Here is a 25,223-nt window from a genome sequence, read left to right as displayed (position 1 = left end):
CATGAGGTCACCAGTCATATCGGGTTAGGGGCCCCCGCCCGCCTCCAGTACGACCTCATCTTAATGTACATCTTAATTGCATCTGCAGTGACCCCATTTCCAAATAAGGTCACATTGATGGGTACCAGAGATTAGGATATCATATCTTTTAGGGGGACACAGTTCAACCTACAACAAACTTTTAAGCAGAACCTACTCTTCTTCTGTTCAAGTAGGTATACACCCCCCCCCCCAATAATTTGGAAGCCTGTTTCCTATGTGCTAATAAGACCTTCAACTGACAAAAACACACAACCTAAACGATGCAAGTTGTGTCTTACTCAGGGACCTTACTGAGGACTATAGCCTGGGAGACAGCCTCTCAGATAGCTCTGAGGGACTGTTCCGAAGAGGAAAGGGAGGAACCAGGATATACAGGAGTTTTTGCTGAAAAAAAGCATTTAATCAGATATGAAGAAAGTACTGCTAATCACAAAAACCAGACATCTCAAGTTGATGCTTGTAGGGCTTTTCTGTGTACGGGAAGATGCCGGAGTCTGGTCTCGCTGAAATTATTCCCAGATACGCATCGTCATGATCTAGGGCCAGTGCCCTCTTTTCCTCCACCCTGGATCCCCCTCAGGGCGCACCGTGGGCCGCAGTGGCTGGTGGCTTTAAGGCAGCAGCGTCCTTTGTTTACTGAAATGGCCGGTGGCGTGTTTCTGTCAGCAGACCACAGGCATGCATTTCCAGAATGCAGTGCCTGTTTGATCAGATGTGACATATTAACCGGCAGGTACACAAAAGTCACCCGCAGAGCTTTTGCTTAAAAGGGGCTTGTGCCCTTCCCCCACCCCAGTATATACTGACTGTGCTGCCTGGAGTGGGCCCGAGCGTCTGTGACGGGAAGCACCCACCATTCCCGCGTTGCCCTGAGAATCTCCCTAAGTGATTCCGGGCAACCATGGTGGACCGACCTTGGGGGCCCCCTCTTATTCTGCATCTGGAAAACTCGAGAATTCCTCCTCTTGGCTGGACTGGCCTTCATCACCTTGAACCCAAAGGGGATTTTGTCCTTCCGGATATGGATATGCCCTTAACGTGTGTGGCGTGAGTGACAACATTCACATAGTGGAGTTGGCTTCTTTGAGATACGATGACAAGAAATGAGGGAAATGGGCCCCGATCCTACTGTGAGCTTAAGCTGCACGGATAAAAATTTCTGCCTCTTCAAGTGACTGTCCCCAAATGTATCTTTCTTACTTGATTCTGAGAAGGTCCCTGGACGGGACAGGGAAGGTGGAAGGAAAGCTGTATCCTCCCGTTCTCACGAGTTATTTGTACTTGCTCAGAAAGGCAAGTTTCTCCTGTTGTTCCAAGCCAAGCGTTCATGCAGTTAATTTAGTTGAAGAAATAGGGTTTTTTTCCCTGCAAAACTCTGTCCATAAACTACATTTGATTCATGGCATTTAAGCCAACTGCCTCATTAAGCTGGAAGCCTGAAGAAAACATTTGGAGAATAGGGACATTCTCAATTAACACAAAAATGTCACGATTTCATTTGCCTGGTCCTTTTCCGCATAGTTTCTTATCCTTACTTTATCTCTTTAATGAGCGGCTAACTCAGGAAAATAAAAACACCAAGGAACAATGTGTTAAAGGGCATTTGGGGAAAATAAACTGCAGCCACCCTTTGTGTGTGGCCCGGTCTTTGGCATGGAGGAATTTCTTTTTTATTTGTGAGCATCTTGCTGTGGGATGGAATTGAAAGGAACATTTGCCAACACACACACCAGATATTCGTCATCCCTGAACTGTGTGGTTTCCAGATTCCCTTCCTTCCAGCACATTTATTGTCTGAAGCCTGTGGTCCTTTTCTGCATCTGTGTTCTCTGAGCAATGCGTTGAGCTCAGTGGAAATACTCTGGCATCTGCTGACAGAAGGGACAGAAATAGTACTTGTCAGCCCAGCATCAGGCCTCCCTTCTCCCCTGATTTTGTCTCTCTCACCCCTGCATGTGTGACCCCCTGCCCTGCACTGACCAGACCAAAGCAGGAGCGTTTCCTTTTGGTCTGAGAGCAAGTTCTAGAAATGAGGCGGACACATGACAGGTGGATGAGAAGCTAGCAGTGCCCTCCTGCACCCCTGGGCCCGTCTGGGGGTGAAGGTGGCAGGACCCCCCAAGGCTGCTGATTTGCTGTCCCTCCCATTTCAGGAGGTTGCTCGGGGTCAAAGAGAAGCCTCAGAAGAGTTGTGTCAGCAGGGACTGTGTGGTCTGCTTGCTCTTGTGTGATGCTGCCTCTTCTAGAAGCCTTTGTTGCACCCACCGCTTTTCTGTGGGGATTTTCTGGCCGTGAATGAATGTGCCGTGAGAGCCATGGCCAGGCTCGCGTGGCTGGTTTCAGGCGGACGCCACCTCCTTGGCCCTCTGCCCCTTGTGTCCCGCTCACTGCCAGTGATTCCCCTCGTGCCCTGATGTCCCCGCCCTCCCAGCCCTGCAGCACAGACGCCATGGAGCAGAACCACCCAGAAGCTGCATTGCGAATGGTGCCTGTTTTTTCCAGCTGACCATCTGCTGGAGTCTCTTGCCCACTGTCCCACACGCGCCGGCCAGACGAGTCAGGTGGTGCTGGATAAAGTCATTTCTCCATCCCCTCCTTCCACACCCACACCTGAAAGTCACTTTGCCGGCCGCCGAAGACATTGGAACATTACAAGCACTGGAGAGTTGGCTGACTTCCTTTTTTTTTTCCCCTCAGCAGACCTTTGGGTTTTTATCGGCTCTGCAGAAGCTTCTGAGTCGTTTCTCGGATGCCACAAGGTCACAAAACGCTGTCAGGGAGGACGTGTTAGAGGCAGCCGCTGTGCCCCTTGCTTGACAGCTGGGGGCTTGTTCGGGGCCTCCGCGGTCGATGGCAGGACAGGGGCAGAACCCAGGACTCGGGCCCCCTCACCATCCTTCACTGATCAGCTGTGCTGCCGGCCTGGGATGCGTCCGGGTATGGGAAGTCAGATATGCCCGGGGCTTCGTGGTGGATGAGACTCCACTGTCTGGTGCTGGTCCCGGGTCACCCTGGGTCACCCTGGGTCACCCTGGGTCAGGGTCCCTGCAGGCTGCCAGCAGGCCTGGAGGAAAGCCCTCGGAGGGCCAGGGAGACGTATCTAGAGGGAGGCCAGCACTTCATGAAGGGAATAACTCCTAGCATTGCTACTGCAGGTCCCATGCAACATGGGGGCTTGTCGCACCGAGAAACCAGGCCAGTGGAGCCAGTGATGGAGGGACAAACTGCCTGGTCGGCCAGTCTCCCGGGAGAAGGAGTTGCAGTGCCCCACTTTCAGTCCTGAACTTGGCTGTGGAATGCTTTTGTAGCCACTGCAGCAGGGCCCTGACTGACGCGGCCCTGCGCCCCGGCCCCCCTGCCCCCCGCCGTCTCCATCCTGCAGCCGGCAGATCCCCGTGCCCCGCTGGCCGGGCCATCAGGCTGGCCCAGCTCCTGGCATTGCTGCCTTGCTTCTCTCATCTCTGTGACCCTTCCCTCCGGTGGCCGTCACCCCTCGGCTCTACTCCGATTCACATCCTGCCCTGTGTGGTTGGTGCACTCACTCTGTTTTCTCAGGCACCTCAGTTACCTTTCTGTCCCCACAGGCTCACAGAGCCGGTTTATGGTCTACACCTAATAACGACCGGTGAATGGGACTCACAGTATGTGATTATAGAGCTGTATTGGTCTTTATTTTTAAAACAAACCTAGGCGGATTTGGTTTATAAAAATAGAGCGTGTACAAGGATGAATCCGCCGACCTTAGAGCTGTTTCGCACCGAGATGCTCCTGTGACCCTAGCACTCTAACGAGTTGTACCTGGGAAGTGTCTTCTCTTGGCTTGTTCAAAAGACACAGTAGAATTGTTCTTTCCAGAATAGATAACAGATCCTACAGCACTCATCCCTAGTCAAAACTCTAATTAGCCAAGACTCTTTGTGGCGGGCAGGAGTGATGGGTGCTCCTGGTGGAAGCCTGAGAGGATTGCTGTTTCCTCTTTGGTCCCGCACAAGAGAAGGCCATTCTGTTTCTGCCATGTGGAGTGAAATCACCTCCGTGCTTCAGAGTGCGGAGCCTGCTGGCCTTTGAACACCTTCCTCTCCTGCACGGCTGTGCGTGAGGGGGTCTGTGTGCCGGCGCGATCCCTAGGCGTCTCCTGCAAGTCGATTTTCTGGGATTCAACCTGCAACACAGTTTACTTCCTCACTTGGTTCTGCCTGGGTGTGCCCTGCTTCAGAGTGAATATATCTCCTCTAATTCTCTTTTTCTGATCATCTTAAAATAATAACCCACAACAGAACAATAATAAGTCAATTCAGAAAAGACTTGCTGGGCTCATCATACTCAAATTTGTGCCCCCAAAATGGTTTTTAGACAGTTAGCCTCTGTTCGGTTGGGCCTTGATTGATTGGGTTTGCTGTGCTAGGGTTTGGTGGTCAGACCAGGCACCTCTGAAATGAAGGCGTATCCTGGGCACAGGGAAGCCTCTTCAGAGGCTGTAGAAGTTAAATGTCCCCGAGGGGGCTCGTGATTTCCTGTCCAGCTCCCGTGGTGCCCTGGCAGCCCTGGCCGATACTCCATCCATGCCATCCACAGTCCTCTGCTTTGTTTGTTTCCCTTAGAGGAGATTTTGAAGACCCACATCGCCCACTGGTGGTCTCCAGATGGTACGCGGCTCGCCTACGCCACCATCAACGACTCCCGGGTGCCAGTCATGGAGCTGCCCACCTACACCGGCTCCGTCTACCCCACCGTGAAGTCCTACCACTACCCCAAGGTAGGCGGGAAGCAGCAGCAGGGCAGCTCTGCATTATTCATCAGCTCCCCCGCCCAGCCGACTCCCAGCGTGGAGCTGTGATAATCAGACGTGTTATGAGCAGTGCAGTAAACAGAGGCAAGATTAATTATTTCCCATTACACTGCATTAAATTCCCATCTTTGCTCAGTTGAATTTTTTGGCAGGTTTACTTTCTTTTAAATAATGGAACTACCGTTAATCATTTGTCTAAGCTTCATTGCAACCAAAATACATTACCTCCCTTGTGAGTCCATGGTGACAAAAACTCACACTGCCCACTCTGGGGACACCCTGTCCTCTAGTTCCTTTTTTAAATTCTGGGAGGTCAGAAAGACCCATGTCTGCGCCTGGTCCCCTGGGCCTGGGCTGTTCTGTCCTTGGTCATGTTCTGACCCATACTGTTTCTCATTGCTTCCCACAAAAAGCCAGCAGAACAGCAAGGGTGCAGGAGTGGGGCAGGGGACGGATAGCCAAAGCCCGCTTTGTTAGCAAGTCACAGCGTCCTGGCGTGAAGGGAGGGCCTGATGCTGAAACCTCTACTGCCCACTTAGTTGGAGAGAGGCTGGTGCCCAAGAGAGTGGACGCAGCTCTGCCAGCACCCACCTGGTGACAGGGTCCCCACGTCCACCCGGGGCTGCCTTGGAAGGACCCCTCCTGCCTCTGCCAGTGAGCCCTGGGCCTCAGCTTCCAAGCCATCAGAGGGCTCTGGGAGCTGATACCACGTGCCGTGTATACCAGAAATACGGGACATGCCAGCCTGCAGTTTGCAGCAAGAGGGGCGACAGTGTCCAAGCGAGGCCAGTGATGTCCCCAGAGTCCCAAGCCAGAGAAAGGAAATACCAGGTGTATCAGTCCGCTCAGGCTCCGTAACAAGCACCACAGACTGTGTGGCTTAAACAACAGACATTTATTTCTCATGGTTCAGGAAGCTGGAAGCCAGAGATCACCTAGAAATGGAATGGTTTCCCTGGTGAATCCTTTTATGAGAGCCCCCCCAATCCAGGAGTGATGTAATGACCTGAAATCCGGAAAGGTACAGGCCCCCTGATTTTACAGTGAACTCTGGGACAGGTGCTCTGAAATTGGAATTATAAAGCCCAGATGGCTCAGGATTTGGGGTTTCACATTTTAATAGAAAGTCAGCGTATTCTGGCCAACAGAATTCAGACGCCCACTTCCAAATCGGAGGTATGAGCTGGTGACCCATCTGACGCCTGCTGTGTGTGGGCCTGAGTCCCTCCTTCACCCCAGCATCTCCGTCTGTGGGGGCAGAGGAGCCTGGGCCGCCAGACCCAGCAGCCTTGTCTTTCCTGCCCTGCCAGGCCAGTGCGTGTCCAGGGAGGGGGAGCAGGGATGAGCAGCTTCCTCTTAAAGGACTCCGTCCTCCCCACGCTGAGCCTCTGTGAATCTCCTGGCAGCCTTAGTGCCCAGGCCAGTCCAGGCGGGAGGCGGCTCACTCACATCTCTGTCCCCTTTTACTTCCCAGGCTGGATGTGAAAACCCCAGTATCTCCCTGCACGTCATTGGCCTAAATGGACCCACGCACGACCTGGAGATGATGCCGCCTGACGATCCACGGATGAGGTTTGCACCCTTTCCTCAATTATGTTAAGGCGATAATAACGAGACCAGTGTCCATTTACATGGTCTTTTTAGGCTCAGATTTATCTTCCTGCTAATCTAAACATCCAAGAAAAAGGTACATTTTCTAAAGTTTTCCTTACTGCTTTATGATGTGGTTTTTCTGGGAAAGGAACACCAGTCAAACCAATGCTACTCTTTCTTGCCTTATGTCAGGCCCAGATTCTCTTCCCCGGAGGCTGGGCTTCGGGGGCGGTGGGGGCAGGTAGGACTGGTCCACCACGCATGCCCAGAGGGAGCACATGGCCGGGCACGTGGCAGGCTTCGGAGGGCACCCCTCGGAGGAACAGATGCAGTCTTTCCTAGAAAATCCATGTAACCGGGCCTCCTGTGAATGGCGCCCCATTTTCAGAGCATTATTTTAGAGCGTTACTGTCTTGCCAGCTCCAGGAACTGAGTGGTGAATCCTGTTCCAATGAACCAAATCTCCCAGTTGGCATAACAACCGTGCAGTTGGTGGAACATGTTGACAAAGGCAACTGTCTTGTTATTAAAGGCTGTAGGTGGATTTTATTTCCTAATCAAAAGAACTGAGTAAAATCTATCTTTGTGAAGGGGTCTGAATATCAATTTCATTCTGTCCCAAAGTTCAAGCAGGCTGGGGACTGGTTGTACTTCCAGAGTCCACTTATATCAGCGTTAAACCTCGCTCTGTTGAGAATATTGATGGGAGACTCAGGAGGAGAAGGGGTGGCACCAGGATCCGCCCGTTTATAGATCTGCAAGTCTATGCGTGGGCCCAGTTAAGTTGAGAGTGATCCATTCTGAGGGTCAGCAGATATCCAGCCCACGTTTTGCCGTGACTCCAGCCTGAGCCTTCACTATTCAGTTACGAAACTCTACATTATTAGTAGCTTCTGGCAGCTTCCGGAAGGGCAGGAGCCGTGGCCTCAGCCACTCTTACTCCTCCACAGGCCCAGCTCAGGGCGAGGCACACGGGCACTTGGATCCACTGGTCCGTGATGGCGTGGATTCCTCCTGTGGTGGCTTCCACCGCCGTCCTTGGCAGGACCCACCTGCCTGGGGCCTCTGCAGGATCCCGCTGAGGTTCTTTCAGCTCTTCTGTCTCCAGTGATGTGTGAAATGCTGTGAGGCCCTCAGGTGGACAGGCCAAGCCCAGGGCTGCCCGCTGCCTCTCGCTCCCCGCCCTGGAGCGGCCTTCCTTCTCATGCAGCTGGTCCCAAGGCCTGGCTCTCCACGGCCCCTCCTAGGGGAGTGGGCCCTTAGTGTGCGCTGGTCGGGGAGTCGAATCAATTTGGCTGATGGTATTCTTGCTGGGATAGAAGAAACATTGCGATTATTGCTTTGTCTTCTCTGCCGAAGACCCAGGCATTTCATTGTTTTCTTCCAGCTCCATCCGTGCCAAGCCTCCTGGGGCCTGGTCCAGCAAACTCTCTGAATTGATATGGAAAGTCACCTGGAAAATTTAAGCCATCTGTTTGAGTTAATTGAAAATCTCGTTTAGTCCATTTGGTGATGCTGTTTCCGCAGGCTTGATTAGCTTCAAGGACAAGGAAAAATTCGCCTCCGTCAGGGCTGTTGAGATGCGGGCCTCAGGTTTTTTGCTTCTCCAGTTTCCTAAGCTAAACGCAGTGATGCTTTTCCTATGCAGTGTAAATCGCAGAATGTTAATGTCACACTTTCTCATCTCCTTCTCCGTCACAGCCTTGGGATTTTTCAAAGTGAGCGCAGATCTATCAGAAACCATGCAGTCAACGTGAGCAGCCGTTTATCGAGCGTTTATTATTTGTGTCCGTTAGACTGAGAATTTAGCATGAATGAAACACGGAGGTTATGATGTAGGGGAAGGATAGGCCTTGAATGAATGGTTATAAGCAAGTGAAGGATCGCAGGCTTGAGAGGGGGCGTGTCGAGTGGGGGGCCTGGAAGAGGAGGCCCCCCCAAGTCTGAGGCTTTCTCGCCCCTGCCCTGCCGATATTCGGGGCCAGGGAATCCCTTGCTGTGGGGGCTGCCCTCTGCACCATGGGGACCTCAGCCACGTCCTTGCCTTCCCCCAGTGGATGCCGCGTGGCGGTCAGAGATGCCGCAGACTGAGAACCGCTGGTTCCCAGCGAAGGGTCGCAGGCCGGCTGTCGGGGTCCAGGTCCCAGTTCTGTGCTCCTGGGCAAGTTACTCTTTGCCTGCGTCATTCTGTTTCCTCAGCTGCAAAATGGGGATGAATATTAGTAATGAAAAGGTTTGCTCTTGTGGGTGGCCGTGAATATTAGATAAGTCACGCAGCACAGGGCTGTCACCCCGTCTCACGGCTGTAAATCCTGCCTGTAGGCCGGCAACACTCCCCTTTGGAACTCAGCCCTGCCCTGCCCTCGGAACTTCAGGTCCATTTCTAACTGGTGGCCCAACATCTCCCCTTAAACTGGCCAGGTTGCGGTTCTCAGGCAAAGTAAATGAGCCTGTGTTGAAGATTTTATTTAACTCGTTAATTGATAAGGGAACCAGTGCGGTGTTAGAACCAGTCCAAAAGGCATTTGATAAGCTAGGTGCATGTGGACAGTTTGACAAAGAAATGTAAGGATAAGTTTGGGGGGTTACAGATCCCCTGGGGCCCTAAACTGTAACCTTGGGGGTGGGGTATCTGACCCACCAGACAAAAATCCATGGAGACGTCCGCCCCGACAGGGGTGTCCAGGCCATCGCAAGCCAAGCCCGGCGTTGCACGGGAAGATACGCAGTGATCTTGTTTGCTCTTTGCAGGTTTCAGAGGAATTCTCTAACTATCTCTAAATGGCAACCCAAACTGAACTCAGTGAAAACGGAATTCCCGTTCCCCCTGGAAACCTGCTCCCAGCAGCCTTCCCATCTCTGTTCAAGGCAGCGACCTTCTGGCACTCAGGCCTCTGACTTCACTCTGTGTCTTCCACAGGGTATTCCTCCTGTGTAGCCAGCATCCGATGGCGTCTCCCCTGTCCCGTCTCCCCTCCTGTCCCCGCAGGGCCCTCTCCTAAACCGTGTCAGATCACTGCTCCCTCCGCTCAGAACTCCCTGCGCTTTCCCGTTCCTCTGGGGTAAAAGCCAAACTTCCTACAGTGGCCTAAAAGCCCCAAGTGCCCTGCTAACCTCTACTCCACCTCCCCCCGCCCTCCTCAAGTCTGCAGTACTCACCCCCTATCCAGGCGTGGCCGGGGCCTGGCTCTGCCGCAAAACGCCTCCACACAGCTGGCCCGCAGGTGCTCTAGGTCCTGGCCAGCACCCTTCCCGCCCCACTCTAGTTTTCTTCACAGAAGGAATCCCAGCAGGATGTTCCCCACACTTTATTCCTGTGTCCCTTCCCCACCCATCACCTAGAACAGAAACTCCATGAGGCAGGGATTTTGTCTGTTTTGTGCAGAAGCCCAATCTCCAGTTCCGGAGCAGGGCCTGGCGCGTAGTACAAGCTTGGTAAACCTTTGCTGAATGGGCAAATTAAGTTTAAAATTAGCCAGTAAAATCCTGTTTCATTGAAGCCACATTATTATGATGGTTTCCGTGCCCTTGTACGTTGGATGTCTTAAGCTGAGTGCCGTTTAGGGGATCCTTTCTAATTACAGGAAGGTGATCTGACCTGTGACAGATCTGTACTGTACACTATGTAAATGGCTAACAAGTCAGTTGCAAACCAACTGAATGTACAAATCTTAGTGCTGGTGCTGAAATCTCTTCAGAATAGTCATTATGATCTCAAAGTTTGTTTCAAAATTTGCAAGCATCAAGTGTCAATAAAACTGAAGGTGAAACACTTCACCTTCAGTTTGAATGAATGAATGAATGTTGAGTTCTCATGCTTTAGGTGTACTTCCTTTTTAGAGTTTTTGGTTCTCTGCTATTTTTACTGTACTGTTTCATTTAAATTTCCTACACGTGAACTTTGTGCGATTGAAATAAAACTGCAGTATATACATGTTAAAAACAAACCAACAAAAATCCAAAACAAAACAAAAATCCTATTTCAATAGGATTCTTGAAGATACGGATTTCTTTGGTTATCCTAGTACTTTTCTAAGAACCAAAACTTTAAAAGTATTTAGCCATTGCTGACATCCTGCTGTCTCAGATACAGGATGCCGTAGGGGAGACCACACTTTACCCATCCTGGGTTTTCAGCTGAGAGTCTCACAACAAGACAGATTAACAAGAGGGAAAAAAAACCGGTTCATTCACGCGTGCGGTGCACATCACCTGGAAAAAATCTCAGCAAAAAACAGCGCAAAGCATCGATTTACAGCTATAGCTTTTACAGCATCTTCAACCAGGAACAATAAATTCATGGAGAATTAACAGGACAAGGAAAGCAGGTTTAGGGTTCCAAGGGCGGCAGCCGTGGGAAGGTAAATAAACCAGAGGACCTAGTGGAGGAAGGTGTGCTTGCAGGTTCCCCGGTGCATCTCTGGGCCAATAAGAGTCTGTCTCCAGGAAAAGGAGACTATTTCCTGCCTGCAGGCAGAAAAGGGGGAGTTTTTTCTGGGTTTGCTGCTTCCTAATTGCCTTCAGCTCAAAATAATTTTCATGTCAAAAAGGCATATTTGGGGGTGACATAATATTCTGGTTTCCTTCAACACTAAAGGAACTAATCTAGAAGAGGTAACAGTAAGACACTTACTTTGTGGAGGGATGGAAAAAGGAAGGAGACCTAAATAATGTCCTCAGAGATCTAGGCGGGGACAAACAAAGAAGTGCGTAGCGGTGAAAAGGGAAACGCCACGGAATAGGCATCTGCTCTTTTCAGAGTTTTGCTGAAGGAGTGAGAGGTCCAGGGAGGGGGTCGGGGGGAGGGCTTGGAGGCACAGGCAGGATCTGGCCTCACTGGGACATGGCTAGAGGGATATTCCGGGACCCAGGAGGGTGCGGGGCGGTTCCTGGGTCAGGCGTGAGGCCCAGTTGTGGTTGTGGATTGAATTATAAAATTGTGTGTGACCCCAGGGCTATTTACATTCTCCTTTTCTCCTTCCAAACTGGGCGTCTCCGTTTGCTGGCTTCCTTCCACCCTTGTCCTTCCCTCTGCCCTGCCCTCGGGAGCAAGGGCGTGGCTGTCCTGTCCCATGGGCTGGTGGCTGTGTCCCCTGGGGCCCTCACACAGCCCAGACGTGGGTCCCACCTTCTCCCATTCCGCACAGGTGGGGGCCGAGGACCCAGAGGTTAAGGGATGGGTCTGAATCCACACAGAGCCTGAGGGGGGCCCTGAACTCAAGCCAGGCGGGGTCACCCCTCCCACCCTGCACAGCCTCCACGGAAAGATGAGGAGAGTTCCGGAAGGCCAGGGGTCACTTTCGGCAGGCTGGTCAGAGCCATCGAGAGGAAGAAGTCAGACGCTTCCTCTGTCAGCCGTCTCACCTTTATGCCATTCACTTCCCGTCCTCTGTTGTTTGCTTGTCAACCAGCCTGAGCTCCCCTCCAAGAGTTCTCAGGGGAAGATGAAGACCGGGTCCCGAATCCTTGCCCTGGGAAACTCCTACTGGCATCGGCACGTGCCAGGTGCTGGGTTAGGCCCGTGATGGCCCCTCCACCTGTGGCTCGAGTCCAGGTACCGCGGCGCCTCGTGATCAGTGGCCGTGTGCAGCGTGGCGGGAGCGCGGGTGGCGAGTGCCAGGGAGGGCGTCACACGCCGCCACTCACGATGCCAGAGCAGAGCTGAGGCCGCCTGGGAGAAGGGTTCCACCAAAGAGAACTAAGGACGGTGACCCCAGTGGCACTAGGCTGAAGGAACGGGGGTGATGCGTCCCAAGCCTCTCCAGGAAGTGCAAGCGCAGCTTCTCCTGTGGGTGGAAGAATCTAAGTGGAAAGCATTATGCCCCGCGGGTCCTGCAGTTTTTACCATTTCACGGAGAAGCCCAGCTGCACTGATAAAAACAAAAGCAGTTGTTTTTTGCTGTGTTCTTCGGGCCTCTGCGGAGCTGCTGAGCTGGGTGTTGAATTAAGATGCAGCAGATCCCCAGCAGGATCCTGCTGAAGACGTGTTGCACTACTCTGATGTGTGTTTCTATTCTCCTCCTACAAACACCCCGTCAGATGCAGTCCAGCCGCCGGCCCGGGGCGCCCGTCCTGACTGCCTGGCAGCATCAGGTCGTCGGGGGGTTGTTCACAGAGCCTGAGAAGGGAAGCAGGCGCTGTGTCCCCGATGCTCCCGGGCTAGCGACGGCCTCTCCCCGCCCACCACCCCTCACTTTTATTTTATTTCGCTCCGTGTATTCACTTTACTCTCCAGCACCAAGATCTAGATGTGCTCCATTCAGGGCACACCTTCCTTGGTCAGTGCAAGAGCTCTCGTGTATTTGTGCTTTTCAACTTTATTCTCTACCCTCATGCTCCCCCACCTCTTAGGCACCGATTTAAAATGTGTTTGAGCAGGCTTTTCCCCGTCAGTGTTTGTAAAATGTACTGTTGCGTGTGTGTGTGTGCACTTAACTTCACACACATGGCACTGTGATACAGACACAAAAACATAGATGTGTGTGCACGTCTGTGTGGATCTGTTGCCTCTTTTTTCACCCGGGACTCTGTAAAGACCCAGCGCATCAATATGTGTGTGTGCAGCTCGCTGCTTCTAATTATGCACGTTCCCAGGAAGCTTGCCCTCTCGGGGCGCCGCTGCCTCCAGGCTCCTCCTACAAGTGCATGGCCCGTGATGCACCGCCTTCTGCCCTCGAGAGGAAAGGCAGCTTCTTTCTGCCCAACCTGTAGGAAGTATGGACTCCCTGGGAGACTGGTATACTGGATCCAGTGCAAGCCTTTATTCAGGATTAGGGGCAAGACAGAGGTCATCAGAGCAATGGAAACATCACAGAAAAACAGGGTCTTCATTCCTAATGACCTGAGCCCCACCCCCGTCAACAATTAACCACCACCTCCATTCTCACAACCACTACCATCACTACCACCACCACCATCATCATCACCACCATCACCTCCTCCACCACCATCACCACCATCACCATCACCTCCTCCAACACCATCACCGTCATCACCATCACCACCACCATCATCACCATCACAACCACCACCATCACCACCACATCATCACCACCACTACCATCATTATCACCACCACCATTGCCACCATCACCACCACCTCCATCACCAACACAACCGCCGTCACCACCACCTGACTTGCTCATCATTGCTTTTTTAATTAGGGATAGAACCAAGGCTTGAACCCAAGATTCCGGACACCTAACCCACCACTCATATCATTGTTCAAGAGTTTTCACATCTACTGTGTTTCACTTTGTGCTCAAACTTTCAGGTGGCACAAAGATAGAAGACAATTTCTATAAGTCTCTCCTTCCTAGTTTCCTCCATCAGGGGTCTGGCCTGGGTTTGGGGTTTTTTAAAAGCTCATCAGGTGATTCAGAAGTGTGGCCAAGGCAGCAAAGCCCTTCTCGGGAGCAGTAGTTTTCATCTGGGATGGAAGGTCTGTCTCATTTTCAATTTTTTTTTTTGAGTTTTATTTTTTATTTTTATTGCTTTGCAATGGTGCGTCAGTTTCTGCTTTATAACAAAGTGAATCAGTTATACATATACATATGTTCCCATATCTCTTCCCTCTTGCATTTCCATCCCTCCCACCCTCCCTATCCCACCCCTCTAGGTGGTCACAAAGCACCAAGCTGATCTCCCTGTGCTATGCGGCTGCTTCCCACTAGCTATCTATTTTAGGTTTGGTAGTGTATGTATGTCCATGCCACTCTCTCACTTTGTCCCAGCTTACCCTTCCCCCTCCCCTTATCCTCAACTCCATTCTCTAGTAGGTCTGCATCTTTATTCCTGTCTTGCCCCTAGGATCTTCTGATGATTTTCTTTCTTTTTTTTTTTTTAGATTCCATACATATGTGTTAGTATACGGTATTTGTTTTTCTCTTTCTGACTTGCTTCACTCTGTATGACAGTCTCTAGGTCCATCCACCTCACTACAAATAACTCAGTTTTGTTCCTTTTTATGGCTGAGTAATATTCCATTGTATATATGTGCCACATCTTCTTTATCCATTCATCCGATGCTGGACACTTAGGTTGCTTCCATGTCCTGGCTATTGTAAATAGAGCTGCAATGAACATTTTGGTACATGACTCTTTTTGAATTATGGTTTTCTCAGGGCATATGCCCAGTAGTGGGATGGCTGGGTCGTATGGTAGTTCTATTTTTAGTTTTTTCAGGAAACTCCATACTATTCTCCATAGTGGCTGTGTCAATTTACATTCCCTCCAACAGTGCAAGAGTGTTCCCTTTTCTCCACACCCTCTCCAGCATTTATTGTTTGTAGATATTTTGATGATGGCCATTCTGACCGGTGTGAGATGATATCTCATTGTAGTTTTGATTTGCATTTCTCTAATGATTAATGATGTTGAGCATTCTTTCATGTGTCTGTTGGCCATCTGTATATCTTCTTTGGAGAAATGTCTATTTAGGTCTTCTGCCCATTTTTGGATTGGGTTGTTTGTTTTTTTGATATTGAGCTGCATGAGTTGCTTGTATGTTTTGGAGATTAATCCTTTGTCAGTTGCTTCATTTGCAAATATTTTCTCCCATTCTGAGGGTTGTCTTTTGGTCTTGTTTATGGTTTCCTTTGCTGTGCAAAAGCTTTTAAGTTTCATTAGGTCCCATTTGTTTATTTGTGTTTTTATTTCCATTTCTCTAGGAGGTGGGCCAAAAAGGATCTTGCTGTGATTTATGTCATAGAGTGTTCTGCCTATGTTTTCCTCTAAGAGTTTGATGGTGTCTGGCCTTACATTTAGGTCTTTAATCCATTTTGAGTTTATTTTTGTGTATGGGGTTAGGGAGTGTTCTAATTTCATTCTTTCACATGTAGCTGTCCAGTTATCCCAGCACCACTTATTGAAGGGGCTGTCTTTTCTCCACTGTATATTCTTGCCTCTTTTATCAAAGATAAGGTGACCATATGTGTGTGGGTTTATCTTTGAGCTTTTTTTTTTTTTTAATTTTGAAACAGCATTTTATTTATTTATTTATTTATTTATTTTTTAAACATCTTTATTGGAGTATAATTGCTTTACAGTGGTGTGATAGTTTCTGCTTTATAACAAAGTGAATCAGTTATACATATACATATGTTCCCATATCTCTTCCCTCTTGCATCTCCCTCCCTCCCACCCTCCCTATCCCACCCCTCTAGGTGGTCACAAAGCACCAAGCTGATCTCCCTGTGCTATGCGGCTGCTTCCCACTAGCTATCTATTTTAGGTTTGGTAGTGTATATATGTCCATGCCACTCTCTCACTTTGTCACATCTTACCCTTCCCCCTCCCCATATCCTCAAGTCCATTCTCTAGTAGGTCTGTGTCTTTATTCCCGTCTTGCCACTAGGTTCTTCATGACCTTTTTTTTTTTCCCTTAGATTCCATATCTATGTGTTAGCATACGGTATTTGTTTTTCTCTTTCTGACTTACTTCACTCTGTATGACATACTCTAACTCCATCCACCTCATTACAAATACCTCCATTTCATTTCTTTTTATGGCTGAGTAATATTCCATTGTGTATCTGTGCCACATCTTCTTTATCCATTCATCTGTCGATGGACACTTAAGTTGCTTCCATGACCTGACTATTGTAAATAGAGCTGCAATGAACATTGTGGTACATGACTCTTTTTGAATTATGGTTTTCTCAGGGTATATGCCCTGTAGTGGGATGGCTGGGTCGTATGGTAGTTCTATTTTTAGTTTTTTCAGGAACCTCCATACTGTTCTCCATAGTGGCTGTATCAATTTACATTCCCACCAACAGTGCAAGAGTGTTCCCTTTTCTCCACACCCTCTCCAGCATTTATTGTTTGTAGCTTTTTTGATGATGGCCATTCTGACCGGTGTGAGATGATACCTCATTGTAGTTTTGATTTGCATTTCTCTAATGATTAATGATGTTGAGCATTCTTTCATGTGTTTGTTGGCCATCTGTATATCTTCTTTGGAGAAATGTCTATTTAGGTCTTCTGCCCATTGTTGGATTGGGTTGTTTGTTTTTTTGTTATTGAGCTGCATGAGCTGCTTGTAAATCTTGGAGATTAATCCTTTGTCAGTTGCTTCATTTGCAAATATTTTCTCCCATTCTGAGGGTTGTCTTTTGGTCTTGTTTATGGTTTCCTTTGCTGTGCAAAAGCTTTTAAGTTTCATTAGGTCCCATTTGTTTATTTGTGTTTTTATTTCCATTTCTCTAGGAGGTGGGTCAAAAAGGATCTTGCTGTGATTTATGTCCTAGAGTGTTCTGCCTATGTTTTCCTCTAAGAGTTTGATAGTGTCTGGCTTAACATTTAGGTCTTTAATCCATTTTGAGTTTATTTTTGTATATGGTGTTAGGGAGTGTTCTAATTTCATTCTTTTACATTTAGCTGTCCAGTTTTCCCAGCATCACTTATTGAAGAGGCTGTCTTTTCTCCACTGTATATTCTTGCCTCCTTTATCAAAGATAAGGTGACCATATGTGTGTGGGTTTATCTTTGAGCTTTCTATCCTGCTGCATTGATCTATATTTCTGTTTTTGTGCCAGTACCATACTGTCTTGATTACTGTAGCTTTGTAGTGTAGTCTGAAGTCAGGGAGCTTGATTCCTCCAGCTCCGTTTTTCTTTCTCAAGATTGCTTTGGCTATTCGGGGTCTTTTGTGTTTCCATACAAATTGTGAAATTTTTTGTTCTACTTCTGTGAAAAATGCCAGTGGTCGTTTGATAGGGATTGCATTGAATCTGTAGATTGCTTTGGGTAGTAGAGTCATTTTCACAATGTTGATTCTTCCAATCCAAGAACATGGTATATCTCTCCATCTGTTTGTATCATCTTTAATTTCTTTCATCAGTGTCTTATAATTTTCTGCATACAGGTCTTTTGTTTCCTTAGGTAGGTTTATTCCTAGATATTTTATTCTTTCTGTTGCAGTGATAAATGGGAGTGTTTTCTTAATTTCACTTTCAGATTTTTCATCATTAGTGTATAGGAATGCAAGAGATTCTGTCATTAATTTTGTATCCTGCTACTTTACCAAATTCATTGATTAGCTCTAGTAGTTTTTTGGTAGCATCTATAGGATTCTCTGTGTATAGTATCATGTCATTTGCAAACAGTGACAGCTTTACTTCTTCTTTTCCGATTTGGATTCCTATTATTTCTTTTTCTTCTCTGATTGCTGTGGCTAAAACTTCCAAAACTATGTTGAATAATAGTGTTGAGAGTGGGCAACCTTGTCTTGTTCCTGATCTTAGTGGAAATGGTTTCAGTTTTTCACCATTGAGGACGATGTTGGCTGTGGGTTTGTCATATATGGCCTTTATTATGTTGAGGAAAGTTCCCTCTATGCCTACTTTCTGGAGGGTTTTTATCATAAATGGGTGTTGAATTTTGTTGAAAGCTTTCTCTGCATCTATTGAGATGATCATATGGTTTTTCTCCTTCAATTTGTTAGTATGGTGTATCATGTTGATTGATTTGCATATATTGAAGAATCCTTGCATTCCTGGGATAAACCCCACTTGATCATAGTATATGATCCTTTTAATGTGCTGTTGGATTCTGTTTGCTAGTATTTTGTTGAGGATTTTTGCATCTATGTTCATCAGTGATATTGGCCTGTAGTTTTCTTTCTTTGTGACATCTTTGTCTGATTTTGGTATCAGAGTGATGGTGGCCTCATAGAATGAGTGTGGGAGTGTTCCTCCCTCTGCAATATTTTGGAAGAGTTTGAGAAGGATAGGTGTTAGCTCTTCTCTAAATGTTTGATAGAATTCGCCTGTGAAGCCACCTGGTCCTGGGCTTTTGTTTGTTGGAAGATTTTTAATCACAGTTTCCATTTCAGTGCTTGTGATTGGTCTGTTCATATTTTCTATTTCTTCCTGGTTCAGTCTTGGAAGGCTGTGCATTTCTAAAAATTTGTCCATTTCTTCAAGGTTGTCCATTTTATTAGCATATAGTTGCTTGTAGTAATCTCTCGTGATCCTTTGTATTTCTGCAGTGTCAGTTGTTACTTTCCCTTTTTCATTTCTAATTCTATTGATTTGAGTCTTCTCCCTTTTTTTCTTGATGAGTCTGGCTAATGGTTTATCAATTTTGTTTATCTTCTCAAAGAACCAGCTTTTAGTTTTATTGATCTTTGCTTTCGTTTCCTTCATTTCTTCTTCATTTATTTCCGATCTGATCTTTATGTTTTCTTTCCTTCTGCTAACTTTGGGGTTTTTTTGTTCTTCTTTCTCTAATTGCTTTAGGTGTAAGGTTAGGTTGTTTATTTGAGATATTTCTTGTTTCTTAAGGTAGGCTTGTATAGCTATAAACTTCCCTCTTAGAACTGCTTTTGCTGCATCCCATAGGTTTTGGATAGTTGTGTTTTCATTGTCATTTGTTTCTAGGTATTTTTTGATTTCCTCTTTGATTTCTTCAGTGATCTCTTGCTTATTAAGTAGTGTGTTGTTTAGCCTCCATGTGTTTGTATTTCTTTTTTTTTTTTTTTTTAAAGGATTTTCTTATTTATTTATTTATTTATTTATTTTTTATTTTTGGCTGTGTTGGGTCTTCGGTTCGTGCGAGGGCTTTCTCCAGTTGCGGCAAGCGGGGGCCACTCTTCATCGCGGTGCGGGGACCGCTCTTCATCGCGGTGCGCGGGCCTTTCTCTATCGCGGCCCCTCCCGTCGCGGGGCACAGGCTCCAGACGCGCAGGCTCAGCAATTGTGGCTCACGGGCCCAGCTGCTCCGTGGCATGTGGGATCTTCCCAGACCAGGGCTCGAACCCGTGTTCCCTGCATTAGCAGGCAGATTCTCAACCACTGCGCCACCAGGGAAGCCCCTGTGTTTGTATTTCTTACAGATTTTTTCCTGTAATTGATATCTAGTCTCATAGCGTTGTGGTTGGAAAAGATACTTGATATGATTTCAATTTTCTTAAATTTACCGAGGCTTGATTTGTGACCCAAGATATGATCTATCCTGGAGAATGTTCCATGAGCACTTGAGAAGAATGTGTATTCTGTTATTTTTGGATGCAATGTCCTATAAATATCGATTAAGTCCATCTTGTTTAATGTATCATTTAAAGCTTGTGTTTCCTTATGTATTTTCATTTTGGATGATCTGTCCATTGGTGAAAGTAGGATGTTAAAGTCCCCTACTATGATTGTGTTACTGTCGATTTCTGCTTTTATGGCTGTTAGTATTTGCCTTATGTATTGAGGTGCTCCTATGTTGGGTGCATAAATATTTACAATTGTTATATCTTCTTCTTGGATTGATCCCTTGATCATTATGTAGTGTCCTTCTTTGTCTCTTGTAATAGTCTTTGTTTTAAAGTCTATTTTGTCTGATATAAGAATTGCTACTCCAGCTTTCTTTTGATTTCCATTTGCATGGAATATCTTTTTCCATCCCCTCACTTTCAGTCTGTATGTGTCCCTAGGTCTGAAGTGGGTCTCTTGTAGACAGCATATATACGGGTCTTGTTTTTGTATCCATTCAACCAGTCTATGTCTTTTGGTTGGAGCATTTAATCCATTTACATTTAAGGCAATTATCAATATGTATGTTCCTATTACCATTTTCTTAATTGTTTTGGGTTTATTATTGTAGGCCTTTTCCTTCTCTTGTATTTCCTGCCTAGAGAAGTTCGTTTAGCATTTGTTTTAAAGCTGGTTTGGTGGTGCTGAATTCGCTTAGCTTTTGCTTGTCTGTAAAGCTTTTAATTTCTCCATCAAATCTGAATGAGATCCTTGCTGGGTAGAGTAATCTTGGTTGTAGGTTTTTCTCTTTCGTCACTTTAAATATGTCCTGCCACTCCCTTCTGGCTTGCAGAGTTTCTGCTGAAAGATCAGCTATTAACCTTATGGGGATTCCCTTATGTGTTACTTGTTGTTTTTCCCTTGCTGCTTTTAATGTTTGTTCTTTGTATTTAATTTTTGATAGTTCGATTAATATGTGTCTTGGCATGTTTCTCCTTGGATTTATCCTGTATGGGGCTCTTTGTGCTTCCTGGACTTGATTAACTATTTCCTTTCCCATATTAGGGAAGTTTTCAACTATAATCTCTTCAAATATTTTCTCAGTCCCTTTCTTTTTCTCTTCTTCTTCTGGGACCCCTATAATTCAAATGTTGGTGTGTTTAATGTTGTCCCAGAGGTCTCTGAGACTGTCCTCAGTTCTTTTCATTCTTTTTTCTTTATTCTGCCCTGCAGTAGTTATTTCCACTATTTTATCTTCCAGGTCACTTTTGTGTTCTTCTGCCTCAGTTATTCTGCTATTGATCCCTTCTAGAGAATTTTAAATTTCATTTATTGTGTTGTTCATCTCTGTTTGTTTGCTCTTTAGTTCTTCTAGGTCCTTGTTAAATGTTTCTTGTATTTTCTCCATTCTATTTCCAAGATTTTGTATCATCTTTACTATCATTATTCTGAATTCTTTGTCAGGTAAACTGCCTATTTCCTCCTCATTTGTTAGGTCTGGTGCGTTTTTGCCTTGCTCCTTCATCTTCTGTATGTTTCTCTGTCTTCTCATTTTGCTTAACTTACTGTGTTTGGGGTTTCCTTTTCGTAGGCTGCAGGTTCGTAGTTTCCGTTGTTTTTGGTGTCTGTCCCCGGTGGCTAAGGTTGGTTCAGTGGGTTGTGTAGGCTTCCTGGTGGAGGGGACTAGTGCCTGTGTTCTGGTGGATGAGGCTGGATCTTGTCTTTCTGGTGGGCAGGTCCACATCTGGTGGTGTGTTTTGGGGTGTCTGTGGCCTTATTATGATTTTAGGCAGCCTCTGTGCTATTGGGTGGGGCTGTGTTCCTGTCTTGCTAGTTGTTTGGCATAGGGTGTCCTGCAGTGTAGCTTGCTGGTCATTGAGTGAAGCTGGGTCTTGGTGTTGAGATGGAGATCTCTGGGAGATTTTCGCCGTTTGGTATTACGTGGGGCTGGGAGGTCTCCTGTGGACCAGTGTCCTGAACTTGGCTCTCCCACCTCAGAGGCACAGCCCTGATGCCTGGCTGGAGCACCAAGAGCCTTTCATCCACACGGCTCAGAATAAAAGGGAGAAAAAATAGAAAGAAAGAAAGAAGATAAGATAAAATAAAATAAAGTAAAATAAAGTTATTAAAATAAAAAATAATTATTAAGAAAAAAAATTTTTTAAGTAAAAAAAAAAAAAAACGGATGGACAGAACCCTAGGACAAGTGGTGAAAGCAAAGCTATACAGACAAAATCTCACACAGAAGCATACACATACACACTCACAAAAAGAGGAAAAGGGGAGAAAATAATATATCTTGCTCCCGAAGTCCACCTCCTGAATTTGGGATGATTCGTTGTCAATTCAGGTATTCCACAGATGCAGGAACATCAAGTTGATTGTGGAGCTTTAATCCGCTGCTCCTGAGGCTGCTGGGAGAGATTTCCCCTTCTCTTCCCTGTTTGCACAGCTCCTGGGGTTCAGCTTTGGATTTGGACCCGCCTCTGCGTGTAGGTCGCCTGAGGGCGTCTGTTCCCCGCCCAGACAGGACGGGGTTAAAGGAGCAGCTGCTTCGGGGGCTCTGGCTCACCCAGGCTGCGGGGAGGGAGGGGTACAGAGGAGGCGGGGCGAGCCTGCGGCGGCCGAGGCCGGCGTGACGTTGCACCAGCCTGAGGCGCGCAGTGCGTTCTCCCGGGGATGTTGTCCCTGGATCCCGGGACCCTGGCAGTGGCGGGCTGCACAGGCTCCCAGAAGGGGCGGTGTGGAGAGTGACCTGCGCTGGCACACAGGCTTCTTGGTGGCGGCAGCAGCAGCCTTAGCGTCTCACGCCTGTCTCTGGGGTCCGTGCTGATAGCCGCGGCTCGCGCCTGTCTCTGGAGCTCGTTTAGGCGGCGCTCTGAATCCCCTCTCCTTGCGCGCCGCAAAACAAAGAGGCAAGAACAAGTCTCTTGCCTCTTTGGCAGCTGCAGACCTTTTCCCGGACTCCCTCCTGGCTCGCTGTGGCGCACTAGCCCCTTCAGGCTGTGTTCACACTGCCAACCCCCGTCCTCTCCCTGCGATCCGACCGCAGCCCGAGCCTCAGCCCCCAGCCCCGCCTACCCCGGCGGGGGAGCAGACAAGCCTCTCGGGCTGGTGAGTGCTGCTCGGCACCGCTCCTCTGTGTGGGAGTCTCTCCGCTTTGCCCTCCGCACCCCTGTGGCTGCGCTCTCCTCCGTGGCTCCGGAGCTTCCCCCCTCCGCCACCCGCAGTCTCCATCCGCGAAGGGGCTCCTGGTGTGTGGAAACTCATTTTCAAATTGAAGATACTGTCCCCCACCTCCATCCCTGAATCTGCCATCCTACTAACATATTTCTAGTCTAGACTTTTGTCTTTATATTAAAGTCTGTGGGAAGATATTTGTTTTACCTGAATTTGACTTCCAAATTTATTTGAAAGCGTTTGAGGGATGAATTACAAATGCATAAATGATCTCTAATACCCACAGAGCTAGACCTCACTCCGTTTCTACCTCATGTGTTAAAGTAATGACCTGGGTACCGAAATATTCAAATGAGTTCATCTTAGGAAGCAGTTGAAGGGGATTGGCTCAACCAGACAGCTTTTGTGTTGACGGTATCAGATCAGGGTGTGCTTTTTATTATCCATGAGGGCAAGAAGCTCTTTGTGGTGACGGCAGAAACATGGACGCTCCAGTCTGGAGAAATGCCAGATCTTTATTCTATTGATGCATCGAAAAGGGAATTCTCAATGTTACTGTTGATCACAGGTTTCCATGTTCTCTTCAGTCAAAATGTCCAGTGCTTTAGAAGCCTGGAAATCTGATCTTGGCTGTCCAGATGAATAAATGTCTGGTGAAGAGCACATGTTCTACATTGCTGTGGTCCGTGTTTGAAGGGGCAGCCAGATTGTTCTGAAGACACTGTAACTGTATATGCAGGGAGTGATTAGTGTTTGGCAGACTTACACAGAGCAGGAGGCATCAGAAAAACCAACCGTGCCTCTGCCTTCCCGTCCCCGTAAGTGAGACCCCTCCATTAGCCAACAAGCTCTATCAGCCAGCAGAACTGTGTTGACATTTGAGGACGTCAGCAACACACCGGACAGGATTTTCAGGTCGTGTCACAAGGCTGGGTGAGCCAGATGACAGTAAACTCAGAGGGCCTAGTGACAGGTACAGGTTTCCCCCATGGACCGCAGTTGGCAAATCCACACAGAGTGGATGGCAGCTGCAGGAGAGTGGGATTTGGCAAATTCACCTGCCGCCTTGTTTTGAAATGTGTTCAGCCTGCACTGAGGCATGAACGAGTGGGGTTCACACCTGCCCCCCGAGCAGGCCAGTCCCTCACACCCATCCTCCAAAGGGCTGCCTGTTGCTAGGACTCTGGGGCTGGAAGGGCTCTGAAAGTTCGCCTTATTTCCCTTCCATTTCCTCCACAATTTACAGAGGAGGCAAGGGGACCCCCAGAAGGCAGGTGACTTGCTCAGAATCACGCTGATTCTTCACGGGCCAGGCCTGGAATCCGGGTTTCCAAATCTGCTGTCCTTTGGGGTACCATTTGTTTCTGCTCTGCCCGTTCAAGCTCTCCGAGCTCCCAGGATCTCTGTAAGCAGACCCTTTCCCACCACCGGCTGTGTCCTCTTGTATCTCATTCTCAAGACCAGTGCTCTGAGCGCCTGCTCTGAGCTAGACATTCCGAGGAGGAACGGGATACAGTCCCGCCCCTAAAGATTGATGAGTGGATGGAAGACAGCTTCCTTCACCCTTGGCAGGTGGGGTCTCCTGGGGACTGAGTTCTTCCCATCCCTAGTGCTGAGCTTTGGGATAAATCTCTCCTCCCCTCTCCCCAGGGTCTGATTACAAGTCAGAGAATAGCTGCGTCACTGGGTCTTTTGAGCTGAATTACAAATGGTCTCTAGTGGACCCGTCCCTCCTCCTGGTTCTTCTGTCTTAGCCTGAAATCTTCAGAGCGCCGCCCGACATGGTTATTTCCTTCCCAGTGGGTCATGCGTCTGTGACAGCTACTCGTAGGGATCCCTGCACACACGGAGGCGGCCGCCCCCCCCCCCAGGTTGTCATTTGAGGGACAGAAGCCCACGTGCTGTCTAAAGCACTATCAGGGCTGACGGCCCTTCACCTGGGAGCATCAACATACTAAAGTGTGACTGTCCAAAAAAAATCTGGACTTTGCTAGGCGGAAGGACTAAGAAGAAGGACCACTGTGATAGGGAGAATGCACCGATCTCGGAAATCTGTGAGCATCTCAAAATCAAACAGGAACAGGTTTTCTTTTGTAGGGTAAAGAAGGAGGGTCACTGGGGTGGGCTGAACCTCGGGAGGGGAAGCCGGACAAGCGGGGGACATGACCGGTGGGGTGGCGCAGGGAAGCGTCCCCTGGTGGTCAGCTGGTCCCCAGGAGAAGCTGTAGGGGTGCCGTCCATGTTCGGGGGTGCGCTTGCTCAGGCTTGGTGTGAGCAGAGCTCAGGGACCTGAGGGGAGTAGAGGCACCTGACAGGTCTGGCCCAGGGCGGGCAGCGGGCAAAGGAGCCCTCAGTCAGCTGTGTGGTGGTGATGGGCACGGCGGGGGTGGGTCTGAGACGGGGCAGTGGGCTTGGGGGAGGTGATCGTCCCGTAGCCAGCACAGGGCGAGGGAAGGGGTGGTGGGATCTGAGGGGAGGGACATGGACAAGGTACCCATTGGAGAGAGAAGCCGAGTGGCTCTCCACGTGGGGCTTGGCGGCAGGCCTCGCAGAGCTCAGTGTAGCCCCGCCGCAGGCACCCTCGCTGAGAAAGTGGCGTCGTGGAGAGAGTGCCTGGCGGGGCCGGCCAGCCCTGCGGAGGACTGGGCGCCCGCCTG

General features: G+C 48.4%; 1 protein-coding gene across 4 annotated transcripts in view; it reads left to right on the top strand.

The window, feature by feature from the left end:
• The window catches only part of DPP6 (dipeptidyl peptidase like 6), a 977,175-nt gene that overhangs the window by 846,617 nt on the left and 105,335 nt on the right, over positions 1-25,223 (top strand). For all 4 annotated transcript variants that reach the window (XM_007165456.2, XM_057550287.1, XM_007165455.3 and 1 more), the window contains exons 9-10: positions 4,644-4,798; positions 6,306-6,403. In XM_007165456.2, coding sequence (XP_007165518.1) covers positions 4,644-4,798; positions 6,306-6,403 — 253 coding nt within the window. The remainder of the gene's footprint in view (positions 1-4,643; positions 4,799-6,305; positions 6,404-25,223) is intronic.

The sequence above is a fragment of the Balaenoptera acutorostrata genome, chromosome 7 (genome assembly GCF_949987535.1).
Source record: "Balaenoptera acutorostrata chromosome 7, mBalAcu1.1, whole genome shotgun sequence".
NCBI classification, from domain to species: domain Eukaryota; kingdom Metazoa; phylum Chordata; class Mammalia; order Artiodactyla; family Balaenopteridae; genus Balaenoptera; species Balaenoptera acutorostrata.
The sequence above is the reverse complement of the archived record's forward strand: the minus strand, read 5'-3'. Positions and strand labels throughout refer to the sequence as shown.